The sequence below is a fragment of the Sus scrofa genome, chromosome 10, assembly GCF_054392235.1.
Source record: "Sus scrofa isolate SSC_HxYL_T2T_F1_AM1 chromosome 10, Sscrofa_HxYL_maternal_Yorkshire_Landrace_v2.0, whole genome shotgun sequence".
Lineage (NCBI taxonomy): Eukaryota > Metazoa > Chordata > Mammalia > Artiodactyla > Suidae > Sus > Sus scrofa.
The window spans coordinates 81,453,871-81,475,560 of NC_139392.1; the positions used below are offsets into that span (position 1 = coordinate 81,453,871).

General features: G+C 35.2%; 1 protein-coding gene across 8 annotated transcripts in view; it reads right to left on the bottom strand.

The window, feature by feature from the left end:
• Nucleotides 1–10,680: 10,680 nt before the first annotated feature.
• The window catches only part of MALRD1 (MAM and LDL receptor class A domain containing 1), an 860,334-nt gene continuing 849,324 nt past the window's right edge, over nucleotides 10,681–21,690 (bottom strand). For all 8 annotated transcript variants that reach the window (XM_084980970.1, XM_084980973.1, XM_084980974.1 and 5 more), the window contains 2 exons: nucleotides 13,628–13,703; nucleotides 10,681–10,998 (listed from right to left, as the gene is read on the bottom strand). In XM_084980970.1, the coding sequence (XP_084837096.1) occupies nucleotides 10,918–10,998; nucleotides 13,628–13,703 (157 nt within the window). In that variant the 3' untranslated portion in view covers nucleotides 10,681–10,917. The remainder of the gene's footprint in view (nucleotides 10,999–13,627; nucleotides 13,704–21,690) is intronic.

Sequence of the window (21,690 nt, forward strand, 5' to 3'; positions counted from 1 at the left end):
GCAAAATTTGGCAAATAAATGTTTATTGTGATTCTTCATACCTTATTTTTTAAAATTCTGATGACTTCACTCAGTGTTAACTTTCTATGAATTTTCTTTTTTCAAAGTTTCCAAAGAAAGTTGCTTTGTCAATCCTGCTCTTACAGTCTGTTCTCATATCACAGAATCCTTTTTGAAAATCTATAAAAATAACATTTTTATGTTACTTTAATGATCTTTAAAAAAACCTTAACTTTTCATTGTTATAATTAATCCCTTACGATGGACAAGATACAGAATGTATTTGTAAAGAAGACTATATCAGAATGATGATTGTCACATTATTTGTAATAGGAACAATTCCAAATATTTGTTAATTGTATATACATATATTAAGTAAAATGTAGCACATTAATAAGCTAGAAAATATATAACAATGAAAGTGAACAAACTACAGGTACTTGCAACAACATTGATGAATCATGCAAGAATAATGCTGAGAAAGAGGGTAGATTCCACATATAAGTGTGGTCATACAATATTTGTCTTTCTTTGTCAGACTCTTTTCACCTATCTCATAAACAACCAGAAGGAGAAAAAGCGAAGATATACAAATGGCCATAAACACATAAAAAGATGCCCAACGTTATAAGCCATTAAGGAAATCAAAATCAAAATCACAAGATACCTGGAGATCCTTAGTGGCCTAGCAGGTTAAGGGTCTGGCGTTGTCACTGCTGTGGCTCAGGTCACTTCTGCGGTGCTGGTTCAATCTCTGGCCTAAAAACTTCTGCATGCTGCAGGCATGCCTCCCCCCAAACAAACGAACAAACAAACAAAAAAACCCACCACAAGATACCTCTTCATAAAAACTGGAGCGGCCATAAGAAATATATGGACAGTAACAAATCTTTGTGAATTGTGGGGATATTGAGACCTTAAACATTGCTGGTGGAAGTGTAAAACAGTGCAGCTGCCATGGAACACAGTTTGGCTGCACCTTAAAAAGTTAAACCGAGAGTTAATTTATGATCCACAATTTCAGTCTTTGGTATACACGTAAGAGAATTGAAATCATATATTCACATCAGACATGTACAGGAATGTTTCTAGCAGTTCAACTCAGAAAATCCGAAAAGTGGAGACAACCCTGATGTCTAATGGATAAACAAATGTGGCATGTCCATACAAGAAAAAGTACTTCATAAGTGAAAAGTAATGCAGTACTTATGTATGATACATGATGGATAATCTTGAGAACATTATCCTACATGAAAGCAGCCAGAAACAAGCAAACAAAAGTCACATAGAGTATGATTTCATTTCTATTAAGTGTCCAGGTTAAATCTACAGAGACCGAAAGTAGACAAGTGATTGCTAAGGGATTTGTCGAGCCAGAAATTGGGAGTGGCTGCTAACAGGTATATGATTTCTTCTGGGGGGGAGGGGGCAGTGATAGAAATATTCTAGAATTAACCAGTGATAATGAATGCATAGCATTTGAATACACTAAAATACTTTGAATTTTACAATTTAAAATCATAAATTTTATGGTCTATGAATTATATCTCAATTAAAAACATTAAACAATGCATAGTTCATGAATTTTCACAAAGACACTACTTGTGTAACAGCTCCTAAGTAAAAAAGAGTAGGCTATCACCAATATCACCTATCTCCTCTCACATTTTCTTTTATAGTTTTACGATCTGGACTTGCACATCTAAATTTTTTCCTGATATATATGGTATTTTTGCCTCTACCCTCCTTTTATTCAATATTATGCTTGTGTATTTCATCAACATTGTTGCAAGTACCTGTAGTTTGTTCACTTCCATTGTTATATATTTTTCTAGCTTATTAACGTGCTGCATTTTATTTAATATGTGTACACACAATTGAACAAATATTCAGAATTTTCCCTATTACAAATAATGCAACAGTCATCATTCTGGTATATGTTTCTCAATGCACATATGTGCACAATTTTATTGATGCACATTTTATTGGATGCACATGTTTTTATCGGAGGCACCTATGTATGCAGTTCCTGAGGGGCAATTGCTGGGTTATGCGGTATGCATATGCTCAACTTTAGTAGATAATGATAATCAAGTTTATACCATTACTAGCAAGTAGGAAGGGTTCAATTGCTTCACTTCCTTGCTATTGTCAACACTTTGTATAGTCAGCATCACTAGCTTAGTTATCTCAGCTGCCATAACAAAACACTGTAGGCTGGGTGGCTTAAACCATAGATGTTTATTTCTCATAGTTCTGAAAGCCCAGTAGTCTGAGATTAAAGTGCTGGCAAGGTACATTTCACTTTGAGGCTTTTTCTCTTGACTTGTTAGCCATATCTCACTTTGTATGCTTAAGAAAAGAGAGAAAGTGAGCAAGCTCTCTGATTTCTCTGCTTATAAAGTCACTAATCCCATCATGAGGGCCCCAGACTCATGACCTTGTACTGGATGACCTCCCAAAGATCTCATCTCCAAATACTATCACATTGGGGGTTAGGGTGTCAACACATGAACTGTGGGAAAGGGGCACAGATATTCAGTCCACAACAGCAACATTTGGTATTGTCAATCTTTAGCCATTCTCTCTGGCATATAGCAGTATAAACTAACCTAATATCTAGTGGTACTTTGTGGTTCATTTAATTTGGATTTGCCTGATGACTTATAAGTTTAAGGATTTATTCATATGTTTGACTCCTATTTTGTAGATTTCCTATTCATGCGGCTTTCCAATTTTCTTTTTACTTGACATATACTGTTTTGAAATATATTAAGATTTATAAGCACTGTGTTGGGTTTAAGTGTTGCAAATAAGTTCTTACACTTTGTGGTTCACTCTTTACTGTCTGTTATGGTGTATTTTGTTGAGCAGAAGTTCCTAAATATAATGTCATCCAATTTATTGATCTTTTATGGTTAGTTTTTTGGTTAAGAAGTCCTTCCCTTCATGGAGATAATAGTCACATTTTTCTATGTATTATATTCTAGGTCAGTCTAGGAGTTTAATTATTATGCCTTTCACCCTTGCATATACAATAACATCTAACCAGAAATAATTTTCATGTAAAATTTACAGTGGGAGTCAGAGTTCCCTTATTTTTCTATATGGAAACAAAAGTTTGAGCCCATCATTGAAAATGTGCTCTTTTTTTTTGCACCATTCCACAGTGCCAAATGGGTAAGTCGGGTACCCATATATATGTGTGTCTATTTCTGGGATCTTTATTCTGTTTCTTGGGTCTATTTGTCTATCTTTATGCCAATATCTTAATGCCCTAATCAGTCTAACTTTATATATGATATGCAGTAAAGAAGTCCTCAGCCTGAAACTTCAAAAGAAATTGACATAACAAAAAAAAGTCCTCAGACCATATTCATTCAGCATTTCCTCAATAAAAGTGGCCCGCTGTGTTTCCATAGAAATTTGAGTCAACTTCTCCAGTTTTAACATCTGTAGGAATTTGATAGGGATTTTATTGACTTTTATCAGTTTGAGAAAAACTGAATATCATACCTCTATTTACAGGTGTATTTTAATATATCTCAATATTTTAAGCATGTCTTTTGTAAGATTTGTTAGTGTATTTTTAAATTTATTATGATAGTTTCACATAAAATAGTTTATTTTCTGTTACTTCAAGATATACATTTAATTGAACATTATATATTATCCTTAAAGTCAATTAATTTTAATAATTAACCCGGAGATTATTTTACATTTTCTATATACAGTTATCTATAATGTTTTTTTCTTTTCCAGTACTTATAATTTTTATCTCTTTTTCATGTCTTATTTTCTTTTTTTTTTTTTTTTTTTTTTTTTGTCTTTTGTTTTGTTTTGTTTTGTTTTTTTGTTTTTGTTGTTGTTGTTGCTATTTCTTGGGCCGCTCCCGCGGCATATGGAGGTTCCCAGGCTAGGGGTTGAATCGGAGCTGTAGCCACCAGCCTACGCCAAAGCCACAGCAACGCGGGATCCGAGCCGCGTCTGCAACCTACACCACAGCTCATGGCAACGCCGGATCGTTAACCCACTGAGCAAGGGCAGGGATCGAACCCGCAACCTGATGGTTCCTAGTCGGATTCGTTAACCACTGCGCCACGACGGGAACTCCTCATGTCTTATTTTCTCACAATGATCACCAGTAAAGTTTAAACATTTTAAAAGAAGTGGTAATAATGGCCATTCCTGGATCATTCTTAATACCAAATTGAAGTCAGCATTCCACCATTTAGTTGTGAGTTTTGGATAAACTCACAACTAAATGGTGAGTCACTTAACGGGATAAAAAAAGTGTCAGTAGCCACTTTTTTATCCCATTAAGAAAGTTCTCAATTTTCTAAAATTTAAAAAGTTATGAACAGATGTTATATTGATCAAATGCATTTTATGCATATATTAAAATGATCATATGCTTTTTTACTCATCCACATATTCATGGAATAAGTGTGAAAACAGTAATATATTAATTCATAATAAAAATATATATTTAGGACTCCATATCTGTGTTTGTGAGTAACATTGACCTAAAATCTTCCTATTGTGATGACTTGGTCAGGGTTTGTATTGAAATTATACTGTCCTCATAAAATGTTTTCAGAGGTATTCCTTTTCCTATTCACTTGAAGTGTTTATATAAGCCTGGCATTGTTTATTTTTTTAAGGTATTATAATATTTGCTAGTGATTTTATAAACCTAGAATTCTCTTGAGTCAAGGTTAAGTATGGATCAATTATTTAATTGTTATAAGGTTACTTAGATCTTCTATTTCTTAAGTTTGTTTTAGAAATTGTACTTTCCCAGAAATTTCTTTCCTCTAATGCTTGATATTTTTATATTTTTGGTTGTAAAGTTTTGTCTTTTTTTTTTTTTTGTATAATATTGTCATTATCCTCTTACTATTTGCGGGATCTGTGATGCTTTTATCATTTCCATTTCTGATAGCAGCTATTTATGGATATCTTTTTTTCTTTGATTTGTTTCCTTTGGGCCTTTTCATTTTATGATTTATTTCCCAAAAGTTTTATGATTTGCTGTTTCATCGGGGGTTTATTACTTTTTAAAAAAACAACACTTAGTTTCTGTTGATCCACTTCATTTTACATATATTTTCTACTTTATTAATTTCTTACCTTATATCGTTGAAGAAACTGGGGTGCTAACAAGGTAGAGAAGAGTTTGAGGTCACCATCAAGAGGGGACTAGAAGTGCAGATGGAAACAGCACCATTCTGTAGAGTATTTGCTGCTTACCTCTCCTCTCACTGTCCCACCACCTTGTCTCTCTTCTTCCACTGTAAATACTTGTTTACAAATATTTGTTCAACAAATTAATGACAGTGTAATTATCCTACAGTGACTAATTTTTTCTTTAGCTATTACTTTATGGTTAGTAATAAATTAAATTGTTACTTCATGTCTATTACAAAAAAGTTAGAGAAATGAGGTTTCTTATTCTTGATCTCTTATGTTGGTATTTCTTTTCTTGGCCCCAAATTATATACTGACTGCAGATAATTTTGCTAATTTCTCTTTTATTTTTTTTTCGTCTTTTCTAGGGCCACACTCGCGGCATATGGAGGTTCCCAGGCTAGGGGTCTAATCGGAGCTGTAGCTGCTGGCCTACACCACAGCCACAGCAAGGCGGGATCCAAGCGTGTCTGTGATCTACACCACAGCTCACAGCAATGCCAGATCCTTAACCCACTGAGCAAGGCCAGGGATTGAACCCGAAACCTCATAGTCCCTAGATGGATTCGTTAACCACTGCGCCACAACGGGAACTCCCCTCTCAGAATGTTTAATGATATGTAGTGATAGTGTGAATTTTTAAGTGGGTCCTTAAGGATTACAATCATTCTTCATTTAATTGCATGCATACTGTAACTGATTCATAGTTATAGTTAAGACATGGCATAGAACCAATTTCACTGAAATTTCAAAGTGACTGCTTATAGGAAGTGGTGCCTTTTTGCTTATAATTATTGAAAGAGCAGGGACTTAAGTTTGATGACCAGTTATTTTAGATATTAACCCTTGCATTGTTTTCCTAGACACACTTGCAATGAAATCCCAAGCATTTTACAAGTCGATACAAGGAAAAGCAGAATAACATTTAGCATCACAAAGCTGTCATTGTTTAGATGGTAGAATATGTACTTGAAATCTTATTTTTTAAAAAGCTTTCTGGAAATAGAGTCCTTTTATGGATTTTGCCTGGTTTTTATTTTTAAAAGTAAAGTTTAAGATTCCTTGTTGCGGAAGACATTGTCATAAATATAGTTGGTTTACCTAAAGTACATGCCCTTAAATGCAAAATACAAGGCAGTTATCATTTAAAGGGCTCATAAACCTTCAGTTCTTAGTGTGATAGATGTGAAAAATGATTGACAGTCAAGAAGATGAAAAGGGAAAAGCAAATTCTTACACAACTTTTTCAAAATGCCATCTAAATGTAGAAAAAAAACAGGCAATGATGATATGGGTCTAAGAGAATGATATATTCTATTTATATGTCAAGAAAACACTATTAAAATATCCTTCTTTATCACATATATTTGCTCATTTGCTTACAGTTAAACATGCCTTGTCATTTATAATCTATATCATTATGCTAAAATTGGCTGATTCTAGTTAAAAGACACATACTTGGAAATATTTTTAGTGCTTATTAGATTTATAGAGATGACTGCTGTGCTATTTATAGGAAAAGAGTTCAACATTGTTCTAAGCCAGTGCTGTTCAAGCGAACTTTATGCAATGATGGATCTGTTTTCTGTGTCGCCTACTAGAGAGGCCATGAGCCACACATGGCTACTGAGCACTTGAAATGTCCCAGTTGTCTGAAAAAATGCATTTTAAAATTATATTTAATTTTAGTTCATTCAAACTTCACATTAAATATCCACATGTGGCTACCATACTATAATATACAGCACATGGAAATGTGCTGTATATTATAGTATGGTAGCCACTACACTTTTTTTTTTATAATTAAAACACATAAAACACTTAGAACAGTATTTTGCAGATAATCTGTACGTGTTAGTTATTAGTGTTGCTATAATTATTAATATGCTTAAAATGTATTTGGAGAAAGAGCACGGTGGTCACATGAATCCAGAGAACAATAGATGTCTTAAATATTTGTGCACTTAAACCTCTAAGAATCTGTCCACACTACTCATTACTATTCATTCTCCTGACATTCACCAGCTTTAAAAAAAAATGTCTTTCAATAGATTCTCTGTCCATTGTGAAATTTAAGCTATTTCTATGATTTAAAACAGAGTTATGTAATTTTTGGACTCTATATACTTCCTGTTGTCCCTTTTTTCTTCTTCCTTTGCCTATTTTGACAATCACAATGGTGCACATTTGGACTTATCAGAAAGTTCTCAGAAGAACAATAATGCAAATGAAAATAAAATGTTTATTTCTAAATCTCACATTAAATGAGGACAACAACATAGCCATCTATTTCATTTACTTATTGGATAAGAAAAATCTTTAGTTTCTTTTAGTTTCATAAAATTGTCATGTATATTTATAAGACCTCAAAATGTTTGATTTAAACATTTTGGAGGGCATTTAACTTGCTCCTGAAGAAAACTTTATTTAATTAAGTTAATTAATTGATTTATGTTTGTCTTTTTTATTTTAGGGCCGCACCCGTGGCATATGGAGGTTCCCAGGGTAGCGGTCGAATCGGAGCTGTAGCTACACAACAGCCACAGCAATGCCAGATCCAAGCCATGTCTGTGACCTACACCACAGCTCATGGCAACACTGGATCCTCAACCCACTGAGCGAGGCTAGGAATCAAAACCGCGTCCTCATGGATACTTGTCTGATTCGCTTCCACTGAGCCACGACAGGAACTCTGAAAATCTTAAATATTCTTAAAAGTATCTTAATTTCTGGTCTCTGTGGATTTTCTGTCACTACCCTCAATCCGGAGCTACATATATGTTATGAATTCCCTCAATAGTCCTATGAAACAAGCCAATTTGAGTTAATCATTTTTATTATCTCTTTTGCGCTTTCTCTACATTTTTCGTGCAGTAGCTTCAAGGTCTTAACTAAAACCGTACCTGAATTTTAATTTATTGCCTATTTAAGAATCCTGTAAGGTTATGAATAGATCTTGAATATTTTTGGACAACAGTTTTAAGCTAAAATAAATACAAAGTCCAAAAATGCACATGTACCACAATGCCACAGGCCAGACTTTAAACAACGACACAGCCACAGCAGGAACAACAACTGATCCTCTCTTGTGTGAATTTTTCTAAGAGGAGAAAATTTTGTATTAATGGGAAAGCAGCAATTAGAAAAAGATATTCACAAAGAGCAAAACTAGAAAGTAGTTTAGGCAGTTCAAAAATTAACTTGGATAAAACTTGAGATTAAGTTTAATGAAAAGTAATATGTCTCTCCAGCCTGTATTCTCACAAAAGGCTTTAACATGTTGGTAGTGAAACTTACATTGTGTACACCTGCCTTTACAATGGGCTCAGAGATGTCCCAAACATAGCCTGAGAATTGAAATTTGTAAACAACCAGAATCCTTGCCTAAGGCATGGAGCTGTTAAAATAACCAAGCGAAGAGATGCCACAGCTCCCAATTTCCCAATCTGCAGGATAAGAATTTTCACATTATTTGAACCATTTGAGTAGGGAGGTTTCAGTTTCTTACAGCCCAAGTCGTCTTCTTTTTTAAAAAAATAGTTTATAGATGATATTCCATTTAAAGCTATTACGAATTAATGGCTATATTTCCCTGTGCTGTGCAATATATCCTTGTTGCTTGCTTATGTTGTGAATAGTGGTTTGTGCACCCTAATCCTCTACTCCTGTCTTTCCTCTCTCCTCTTCTCTCTCCCAACTGGCAACCTCTAGTTTGTTCTTTCTGTGACGTTTTCTTGTTTCTTTGTTTTTTGTTTATGTACATTAGTTTGTCTTATTTTTTTAGATTCCACATGTAAGTGATAACATAGAGTATTCATCGTTCTCTGACTTATTTCACTAAACATAATGCCCTCCATTCACATTGCTGCAAATGTAGAATTTTATTCTTTTTTTATGACTAATTCATCTGTTGAGGGACACTTAAATTGCTTCCATATCTTGGCAATTGTAAACAATGCTGTTAAAAACATTGAGGTTCACGTATAGTTTCAACTTAGTGTTTTCACTTTCTTTGAACATATACCCAGGAGTGGGATTGCTGGATCATATGCTGGTTCTATTTTTAGTTTCTTTTTTCAAGGAATTTCTGTAGTGACTGCACCAATTTACATTCCTACCAACAGTGTATGAAGGATTCCCTTTCCTCGTCCACATTTGTTCTTTGTAGACTTTTTGATGATAGCCATTTTGACAGGTGTGTGGTGATATCTCATTGTGGTTTTACTTTTCCTTTCTCTGATAATTAGTGATGCCGAGCATCTTTTCATGTGCCGGTTGGCCTTCTGTATATCTTCTGTGGAAAAAATGTCCATTCAGGTATTCTGCCCATTTTTTGAGGTGATTGTTTGTTTGCTATTGAGCTCTATAAGCTGTTTAAAGATTCTGAATTTTAACCCCTTGTGAGTCATGTCATTTGTAAATATGTCTTCCCATTTTTTAGGATGTCTTTTCATTGTGTAAAGCAGGCTCCTCTGTTGTGAAAAAATGTTTGAGTTTAATTAGGTCCCATTTGCTTATTTTTGCTTTTGTTCCTTTTGCCTTAGGAGACAGATCCAAAAAATTGCTATGATTCATGTCAAAGAGTGTTTTGCCTACGTTCTCTTATAGGAGTTTTATGGTTCAGGTCTTACATTTAGATTGTTAATCTATTTTGAATTTATTTTTGAATGTAATGTGAGAAAATGTTCTCATTTCCTTCTTTCACATGTAGTTGTCTAGTTTTCCCAGCACTACTTATTGAAGAGACTGTCTTTTCTTCATTGTATATTTTTACTTTCTTTGTTGTAGATTCATTGACCATAAGTGTGTGGGCTTATTTCTGGGCTTTCTATTCTGTTCAGAATAGCAAAGCTTCTTAACGCATATTTTAATTATATCTATATCTATATAAAGATAGCTCTTCAATGATTATTGAATGAAGGCAGGTTTTTTTTTTTTTTTTTTTTTTTTGTCTTTTGTCTTTTTGTCTGTTGTTGTTGTTGATGTTGTTGTTGCTATTTCTTGGGCCGCTCCCGCGGCATATGGAGGTTCCCAGGCTAGGGGTCGAATCGGAGCTGTAGCCACCGGCCTACGCCAGAGCCACAGCAACGCTGGATCCGAGCCGCGTCTGCAACCTACACCACAGCTCACGGCAACGCCGGATCGTTAACCCACTGAGCAAGGGCAGGGACGGAACCCGCAACCTCATGGTTCCTAGTCGGATTCGTTAACCACTGCGCCATGACGGGAACTCCTGAAGGCAGGTTTAAGATGATAGTTTATCACAGTTTTCCCCAAAGACTGTAATAACTTTTACTCATGGTTATGTTTGTTAGGCTTACTCTGATTTGTCCACCAGCTCCTGCTAGTTCGTACACTAAGTCAGTTCACATTTATTTCTAAGCATAATAGCATATAAATAAGCATTTTAAAACTTCTTTATAAATAAGATCTGATTTGATTCATCATTTTAAAAAGCAACCGTAACAGTATCAAAGGAAAACAAGTAACTTAGGTGGAATACTTTATTAAAATACTCAGATATATAACGAAGATAAAGTCCTAATTCAGATCCCAGGAAAACATTCAGTATATTCAGTAAGAACATTTATTGTAAATGTAGTCATTAGAGTAGTATTCTGGATCCCTTCTATTTTTGCTGTTTCATATGATGAATTTCTACCAGCTTTTACAGATTGGAATTTTCTATAAACTATACATACTAGATCATACTTGATCTTGATGGTGCTATTTGGGATGATTTGATACAGTCGCCAGGCTTCCTGATGTTGTGTCATATAATGGATTTGAAAAGGAGTATACAGAACTCTAGAGAAAAGCACATTGAAAAAGTTACAATTTTAGGCATTAAAATATGATACTTCTTTCCAGATCATGTAGAGTACAGTGAGTTTTTAATGCATTTTCACTGGAGTAATAACTAGAACATTCTCAACTGCCACTTCAACACCTCCAGCCCACACTGCCTGAACTGCTGACACAGGTGTGGTAATGGTATCTGCCCAATGTCTTCTGGGCATACGAGCCACGGACTCAGCCTCACCTCTGGTGGGGTGGGGGAATGCAGTCCCAGGGTCTTGACTACTTCTTTCTATGATGCTGGTTTCTCTAAGTCTGCTGTTTTGATTACACTTAGGTTAAATAATACAAAACAAAAATTATTTTCAAAAAAACTCCACCGACTGATTTCAGTTAGGAGAAATATATTTTTCAGTGTATGTTAGGAAATTAAAACTCGCCAAGTTGTATAGGACAAACAACCTGATTTCTTCAACAAATAAATTACAAGGGAAAAATAAGAGAGAGAAAATGAGACTTAGAGATTAAAAGAGACTTAATAGACATGTTTACCAATTTGGATGCACATACCTTATCTATTTTTAAAAAAACAGCAACAACAACAACAACAACAAAATATAAAAACCCCTACTTATATATGAGACAGTTGGGGTAGGTTGAAAACTGATTGAATATTTGATTGTGTTAAGGAATTATTGTTAAATTGTTTAAGTGTGATTCTGTGGTTATATGTTTTTTAATGGTCTTATCCTGGTACAACTGAAATCTTTACAGGCAAAATTAAATGATATCTGGAATTTGCCTAAAAACACTTTGGTTGATACTAAGAGTAAACCATGATGCAAACTATGGACTCTGGATGATAATGACATGTCAGTGCAAGTTCATTAATTATAAGAAATGTACCATTCTTGTGGGGTATGCTGATAATGGGGGAGGCTGTGACTATGTGGAGGCAGGGGATATATGGAAAATCTCTGTACCTTCTGCCCTGAACCTAAAACTGTTCTAAAGCAAATGAAGTCTATTTTTAAAAATAGCACACCATTCTGGTGGATGGAGAGAGTGGGTGGCAGCAGAGGTGAAACAAGAATAACCATGAGTTGATAATTGCTGAGGTTAGCTGATGGGTATGTGGTGGTTCATTACACTGTTCTCTCAGTTTTTATATCAGAATATGAGAATTTTCTCTAAGAGAGAGTGTTTTTGGAGAAGTCAGCTTCTCTGTTACAATGTCAGGGAAAGTGCACTTAGTTTAATTAATACAAAGTCATTTGTTTCTGAAATGATCAAAATCAAAATAGCAACAAAAGTTAAGGCTATGACAGTATTTCTTCTCTACCATTCTTAGTGGAAAGAAAAAAGAATATGAAAGAGGAATGACTAATATGAAAAATGTCAAATTTAAAACATTTTAATTCCTTACATCATTTTTTACTTTCAGACACTAAAAGTTAAACTAAGCTAAAGATTAGAAAGATTACATTTTCCTTAGTAAATATGAAAATAATTTTATATTACACCTGCCTACTTTGTCAAGAAGATACATTACATTTGGTTCCTTAAGTGGGCATTTATTTATTTATTATTCACTAGGTAGGACTACATTTTCATTTTCACTCTATGTCTTGATTGTCTTGACAAATCATCCAAATGAATTCTGTCTGTGCTCTGGGAAATATCTTACTTCTTGTTTTCATTCCTAATGAAACAATACTTAAAGTGCGTATGAAGTCATTATTGAAGATGCAGTGCCCTTCAATTTCTCCTTTCCTCTTCTAAGTTATCAGGTAACAGAAATAAAAGAGTTAAGGGTTATGTTCGACTTTAACCACATCACCCCTAAATACTAGACACCAACTGATCTGACACCTTTGCTGCTCACTTTCACTAACAGAAGCAACTGTTTACGGCCTATTTTCATTAAAAAATAATAGTGAGAAATGAAACCTAAGCTTTCTATATGCTCACTTTGACAGGGGAATGATTTTGATACAATATTTCTAAAATCAGATGTAAGGAAGCTTTCATACAGAAGTGATGTGTCAGGGCTAATCCTATTTTATACCCAAATGAAGGTTCCTGTTACCCACTTAAGAAAGGGATGAGAGAGATTTTACTTGCCATTTTCTCTCTAGCCTACTTCACACTGCACTGATGAGGAGTAGCCCTAAAAAAAAGCTACAAAGATGTTAACACACGTTAACTTCTCCTTTCTCCTAAGTTTATCAGGTAATGGCCTTCACAGCCCAGACCTGAATTGAAAAAGAGCACAGAATGCTATCCTTCCCTCTGTGTTTGGGAATAAAATATGAATAACAGTCGATGAAGAGTTCCTGCAAGGAGCTGACTAATACTCTGTGGGTTAAACCGGTATTTTCCAGATTTGTCAGCTCTCTTTGCATATGAACAATGACCACAAAGCCATTTAACAGTGAACGGATTCTACAGGCAGACGGAAACCATCCTGAAATGGAAAATTCTCATTGCATACTTAAAGAAGCAAACTCCTTTCCACCCCCAAATGACATAACTCCTCTAAAGCATGTCTCTTAGCCGTGATGTGAGAACATGTCCAAATAATGTGTGTGTGTATGTATCCCCTCCTGAAACAATACAGTTCACCGTTACCACTTACCTCGATTTTCTCTGGGTTGTTCCAGTTCCCATAAATTGGATTAACAAATGCAGAGTTAACACTTCTTTTAGTTTTCCTTAAAGCACACAAGGCCACAAAAAGAAAAGTAAGTAGAAATTCACCACAGAACATTTTCAGGTTGTAATCTAATAGGAATCTTTCAGAGACACATTCTTTAGCCAGTGTGTGTTCTTATTTTTACGAAGATATTTCCGTAAGTACAGTCTTTTTTTTTTTTTTTTTGCAGAACACCAAGGCAACCACATTCTTGAAAGCAATTTGACCTCTGAATATTTAGATCCAAAGAAACCCAAGGACATAAAAAAGTTGTTCTTAAAATTGATTTCTTAAATATTACTCAAATGATACAAAGGGTACAATATTAGAAAGAACAATGTAACACAAAGCTCAACTGGTTATAAGGAAAGGCCACCTTAAAGTCCCATAGACTTGAGAAATGCCAAACCCACCACAGCCTGAGGATTATGTTCCATGACAGTGTCTGTCATAAAGATCTGCAGCACATGAGTCATAATATTTAAGATTTTAAACAGCAAATTAAGATGTGGGGGTTCTAAAGAGATTTTTATGTTAGTGTTTCCTTTCATGAATCATGAGGAGACATGTCCTGGGTTCTCACGCATTGGTATAGATCTGAAGAATCTATTCTGGTAAACTGAGCTCCTAAGCAATCATTTCCTTTTTATACATTAATTACTTAAGAATCAATAGACTTGTTAGAAGATAACTAGCCCTGGCGTAGTCAGTCACAACGGATGAAGAAAAGATGCTCATCGTAGGAACAAAATAAATACCAACCAGGTAACCAAATACATACTACTGAAGATAAGGACAATCCCATACATGTGTACACACACACACACACACACACACCCCTACATATACACATAGTGGAGAATGGAAGATCAATTCCAAAATGACTGCCAATGTCTTGAAGAGGCAACCAGGAAGAAATACATATAATGCATGAATATTTTTGCCTGATCAAAGCATAATGACAATTAATGTTTGTCAATAATGTAGCCTTAAATCCTAAAAGGAAGTAAGTAAAGAGAAAATTTTACTAGTTTACTTTTTGAAAAGAAATTGTCAGAGGTATAACCTATTATTTCATCTACCAAACCACACGGTCCTCTTCTAAAAAGCAACAGTATTAGTGAGCCTATAACAGCATAATCTGGGCAATAGTATTTGGCTGGCACTACCTTCTCCCTGTGGATTCAGTGTCTTCTAAACTTTTTGATCTCCAATGTTGCTACATTGTTGAATATTGACAAAAATTCAATAGCTTAATCGATTCACCTTCATTGGATCTATACTTTGGTTATCACTGAAGAGGGCCATAGCAGCCATTTTTATAGGTTATTTTCTGAAAAAACAAACAAACAAATATAGATATACTCTTAAATTGATCTAATTAAATTGAATAAGCGGTGTCTGATTCTTTGCCTTCACTCTCTCCAAGACTATTCAATGTTAAGTTCACAGAGTAATAAGCTCAGTAAGTGGCATAGTTAGGGCATGAGCCTACATAGGGCGGCTCTCAAAACTCAGGCTGGATGGAAAGTGAAGGGCCATTTTGAAATGTATCTAAGTATCGAAGGGAAAGCTGGCACAGGAGTGACTGAATATGGAGAGAGGGAGGATTCAAACAAAATGGAAATTACAAGATAGGTCAAGATGGGACAGCTACAAACACCGACAGCTCAGAAAAATTATTTTTGGCTGAAATCAGGCATGAAATCAGGAAATAGGAGGAAACCCAAACCATAAGACTAGACAGGACAGATGGTTCAAAGACTGGGCAGGCAACCAGTCACTGAAAGGACAGGCTCAGCTGTCAGTTGGAGAGAAGAGAGGTGCAAGCAACACAAAAGATCTTGATATGAAGTGATTATTTTTGGCTTTGAACTGCTGGGACCCCAGATGACTGAAACCAGTATTGGCATGTGGAAGTCAAGGAAATTGATCAGTTTTCCAACCCTATTAATTCAGCTATTGAAGCTACTTTTCTTCTGAAAGGATTTCAAGTCAAGTCATTTTCTATTATTTCTATTAAAATGAAGCAGCCAGCCCTTGGGAATTGGGTGACTGTGAAGAAAGAAAGCTGATACATAAGTGTGAAGATGTGGAGTTGTAATAAAAGAAGGATCACAGTATGAGCGATGGAAGGTGAACAAATTATGTTTACTTCAAATTATATTTATTAGTAACCTTGAACTTTTATTTTTCCCAGACTAAGTGTATGTCTCACAATATTGGACATCTCTGAATGCTGGGCTTAATTCTTAATGTGTTTCCTCTCTCACAGGTAAAATATAACACACTACCCATAGATACTTCCATTAAGTAAATTTCAAGTGTCAGCTTCATACATTTATTATTTCAAGTTCCACGATATAATTTTCCACCTTCATCAATAATATAAGTTTGATGCTCAACCATAAATGACTTTATTCAAAAGGATGGATCCTGATATGAGGGAAACAAAATGTTTTCTGCCAGTTCTAACACTATATGGTGTAATGATAAGTCTGCATAAGGCTAAAGAAATGCTATGTTTATGTTACTTTATCTGTTATTAGCCAGATGGCTCTTTAAAGAGCTGAGGTATCCAAGAATGGAACCACCTCTAGGAATCAACAAGGCACTGACTTAAAAGTTCAGACTAGAGGAAAAGAAGCTGCATGAATCACCCGAGTTTTCCTCCCCTTACTTATCATGCATTCACTTAAATTATTATTAAGTTCCAGCTACATCCAGTATGTGCAGGCACCATGTAAGGTGTGCATTTCCAATTTAAATTTGGTGAGCGTATGGATACTTCTAAAGGAATTGACTTCATGGCTTATTAACTAACAAAACTGTTTTAGTGTTTGTTAAAAATATGAAAGTATTAATAATAGATATCTGAACTTATTGTATATGGTCAATGAAGAAAAACGAAAAGACTAAAACAAAAATTCATCTATGTTGCATCCAGTAGAGATGACTTGGAGGTCATCTCTTTATTTTATATATTCCTAACAGCTTTATACACTGGACCCAAGGCTCATCTATGATCTGTACTTGTGGCAACACTGGAGCCTTAACATACTAAGCGAGGCCAGAGTTGGAACCAGCATCCTCACGGATGCTAGTCGGGTTCTTAACCCACTGAGCCACAATGGGAACTCTGCAAACCACACTTTCTGAAATTGGGTAATCCTAATTTCGCTATCAAGGTGATCGGAAGGGATAAACATGGTAATTTATTTACCAAAAGATATTTGCTGTGCGTATGTATGCGGAGGAATTTTTCTCATGCTTCCACTAAAGAAATGCTTTCTACTTTTGCTTATAAATGCTAAGAACATTCTAAGGTCCAAGAAATAACTGTCCTGAGTTAAGTCCCTGAAGAAAAATGATACCTATAATGTGGTGACTCAGTCCTTAAGAAGGTGGAATGCTAGAATGCTGATTACATTATTTCCCATCTTTCATATTTATTTATTTAAATTTATCCACTATTTCTAGGGTGCATACCATCTACTAAATACTGTCCTAGGTCCTGGATGTTTACAGCATCAATCAGAATATGGTTCCAAATCTAGAATTTCTTTTGGAGGATAGCAATTCACTAGATTTCTGTCTCTTAGATGAAAGTACATTTTTATAACACGACAGGTAGATGCCCACTAATAGCCCAGTGCTATTCTCTTTACCTTCTTATTCTCTCCTTCTTTTGCTATTTATATTTTCTTTTAAACTTCCTACTTCTTTCTCCTCACCCCAGTTTTGGGACCAGTGAAGGGATACTGGGATAAAGGAAAAAAATAAGGAAGTGGTAAAATTAGTAATAAGACTCACTGTAGTACTCTTTACTTTCTTAAATAGATTTTTAAAAAGAGATTGATTTATTTATTTAGAGCTAGCAGGAGTCTTTGCCATCATCTCGTGCATGCCTTTTTTACCGATGGGGGAAATTCTTCCTCACTAGATTATACATATTCTGGAGGATAAGGACCTTGTCTGCTTTACTCTTCTGTCAGCAGGAATCATCTGAATGTTTATAGAAAGAATAACAATGAGTGCCTGTAGTCTGAAGGCTTAATGGTACCACAAAATCCACTCACCACTCTCTAGTCTGTTCCTCCATGCCGACTCCCAGTAATATCCTTCATCAATACTCAGAGAAAAAAAGACGTTCATTCTTACTGTTGTTACCATGGAGCACACTTGTATTTAGATTTCTGTTCCACTCAGCCCAAGACTTTAAGTGGGCTGGGAACCTACTTTTGATGTCTGTCTCTTTGCATTTTTTTTCAAGCTAGTTAAGTGCCAGCCCAGAGGAGTTGCTTGGGGGCCTTCCTGAGGATGAGCAGAGTAGAATAGAATTGGGATGGTCCTTCTATTTTTTCATTACAAAGAAACAGAAAAAAAATCCTATTGTTGGAGAAAAAATTAATGTGGCACAAATAACTCATTTTACAGTATTTGAAAAAAAAAAAGATCTGTGTTCCTTATATCTCATATGTATCTCTGAAAGATGAGAGGTGTGAAATAGCCATGTATCCCAAAATATTAGTGGGTTGATGTGAGTTCTCTGGCTATGAAGTATTTGATTTGTTACAACTGGGGAAAAATGTTTTCAAACCATAAAAGTACATGTGACATTTTTTTTAAAAAAAAGGATTCATCTAAATTATGAAATACAATCATTTCACTGGTGGAAATGGAATTCATTTATTCTGGAAGTCATGGCTATTATATTAAATTTTGCTTAGCCTGATTAATGGTGAAGCTGGGGTATCCCAGAGAAGTAAATCTCAATTCTATTCTACTCATTTCCACCTCTGTCATTTTTTAACTCTTCAATTAGGTTTTTCCAAATGTTTTCGGTCCTAAGACTTTCTATGAAGTCTTTCTAAGTGCACTAATCTTTCAGATAAAAGGAAAATATATTATAAATCCTAATAAAAATATTTCTGGTCCCTACTTTTATGCATATCTATTTTTAATGTTCATTAAACATGTTTCTCTCTGCCAAGAAGAGATATTTTTATAAATATTTGTTTCTTAACCAGGGTACTAATAATTTTTTCCTGTCTCACTGTAAAAATTAATGAGTAGTACCCTTTTATTTTAGAACCTATGAAAATGAGGGTTTTCTTTAATTTGCTCATTTTTAACTTGTAGTAATAGGAATAGATTGGTGCATTGCATTTCCTGAGCAATTCAGCTATATTTGTGCCACACGATTCGCATATATCATCTTTCTTTTTTCAAAACCTTAGACAAGTCTTATTTTACACCTAGTCTCTGATCATTTCCAGTCTAAACTTTAGCCTGTTTTTAAGGAGCAGTATCACAAATTTTAAATTGAGACACTACTTTGTCCCTATTGTAATAAAGACACACTTTGCAGCTTGCAAAGGTAAGCACAATAGAAGAATATAAGACAAGTGGGAAGTAGATAGGAAGTTGGGGAAAGGGATTCTGAGAACTGGAAAGTAGAGTCAGAGGCGATGAGATGGGGACAGTACATGAAATGGGTATTGTGAGAGTTTGTTTATTTAATGTAGGGTACACCTTTGATTCTATGATTCTCCAACTCACATTTAAGCAGGACAAAGAATCAGTTACATAGGCCACACTCTCCAAAAAAAAAGTTACTTATAAAGGCATCTTCTCCAACTTAGAAGAGAAGATGTTACGGTGTGCCTCCTGTCACCATAATTTAAGATAACAAAATAACATTCCCCCAGTGTTAGCTTAGGAAAAACAGCAAGGGAGTTCGCTAGGTTGTTTCAACTAATATCTTTTAAGCTATCATACTGGGACTATGCCAAAGTGAACCTCAGTAAAAACTGTCTAGGAGAGGATAGTTGCAAGAAGGAAGGTAGATTTAACGGAACCCTTTCAAGGGTACAACATTGCCTTAGAGAATTTGATTTGGGGGCCATATTCTTGTTTGTGTTTATCATAAAAAAGCCATTACCAAGATTACAATTTGTAGTGTGTAACTACAGTATGGCACCTTAAATCCGTTGCAAGAATCTATGGATAGAATGTAATCACAGAACATCATCAGGAAGTATAAGAAAGAATAAGCCAAATCTGTTAAATCAACCTTTTCTCACTGAATATAGACTCCTGTAAAATGCTGTATTATCTATCTGACTAAGAAAAAAAAGGGAATAAATCATGAGGAGTGGTAAGCAACAATATTCAGCTATACAATGGTCTCTACCTTTGGCAAGATGATGACTTTGTTTTAGAGAAAAGGATTAAAACAATCTGTAAGAAAAGAAAGAAAAGAAGCAAACTAATTTGAAAAAGCAGGGATAATTTAGGGGGCAAATCCATGAGCTCAAGTTTTCGTTTCTCAGTCCTTAAGGCACAAGCTGGAAAAAAAAATGGATGAAAAAGTTGAGAAATAATTGGGTTTGCAAACATAACCAGAAATGCCACGAAAGGTAGAGGAAAGGATTAATCATCCAGTGTCACAAAACCGAAAAACTGGGACACCACATCTTGCTAAACTGATTCATATAATATACCAGCTGCCATATTCTTCTCCTACTCCTTTCAGGCAGGAAATAAATACCAACGACCACAAAACCTATCACTGTTTCATGCAATCTTGCTGTGGCAGAGTGCTTAAATGGGAACATGCCCAGGAATATGGAGGCAATTCATATAAATAAAGCTGACCCAGGTTCCAGAGCTTAACTCTAAGGAGACCCCATGCTGCCCATGGGAGCACAGTCTCCACCAGCTTCTCCTCCTCTGAGTGTGGTTTTCTCAAATTCACAACCGCCTAATATGAACCAGATGCAGCAGTAGAAGCATCTCTTTGGAAGAACATTTGAAAGCACACTTTGAGCATTTTTCTTGACCTAGTAAAATTACTAGGAATCAATCTATAGGAAATAACTAGAGAGGAAGGCAAAGATTTATGTAGAAAGAGGCTCATTGCAAATTATTGATCATAAAGAAAAATTAGATACAACCTAAACGTCTAATAATAGGAAAATGGGTCAATAATAGGACAGGTACTTGAAAGATAACCCTTTTAAGTAAAGCTTTAAGCATGTTTAGTGGTATATGGTATAAGGGCAGTGTTTCTCAAAGTGTGACCTGTGGATCGCTGGAGGTCCTAAGGCTGCTTCAGGTAGCATACAAATTCAAAACACTTTTCAGATAATAAAGTCCATTGGTATAAAAGTCATTCAAAGTACGAGATAGACAAGACAGAGTTTTCTAATGTGTTGATATTTTCACCAATGATGCAAATGCAATGGTGGATTAAAACCACCAGTCCCTTAGCAGGAATCAAGACAGTGCTATTGAATTCTACATTGTATTCTACATCACTGTGTGCTTGCTGTAAAATTGAGGGAGTTCCTATCGTGGCACAGTGGAAAAGAATCCGACTAGTATCCATGAGGATGTGGGTTCGATCCCTGACCTTGCTCAGGGGGTTGGGGATCCTGTGTTGCTGTGGCTGTGGCATACATAGGCTGGCAGCTGTATCTCTGACTCAGCCCCTAGCCTGGGAACTTCCATATGCCATGGGTGCAGCCCTAAAAAAAGCAAACAAACAAACAAAAAACAACAACAACAAAAAAAACCCAAAATGACCTTGAGAAAGCAGCAAAAATTATTAATTATTGTTAAATCTCAGATCTTCAAGTCAAATACAAGTCTTTTTAACATTTTGAGTAGGATACACGAAGCACTTTTGTGCCATATTGAAGACGTACATACTGTCTTATGGAGAAGCAGTGTGAGATTGAGAGCTGCTTGATACACTAACCACTTTCGGATGGAACAACATTTTTATTTGAAAAAATGACTCACAGTCTATGGTTATTCAGACCGGGAATTTGGCAGACATTTTCTTAAAAATGATGAAGTAAGGCTGTTAACATTGAAGAAAACACCTAACAATACCTTTTGCCAATGATAAAATTCAAACGTGCAAACAAAAGTTAGAATTTTGAAAAACCTGTGGTGTCCACCATGAGCACAACAGCTTCTCAATACTTTAAAAACTT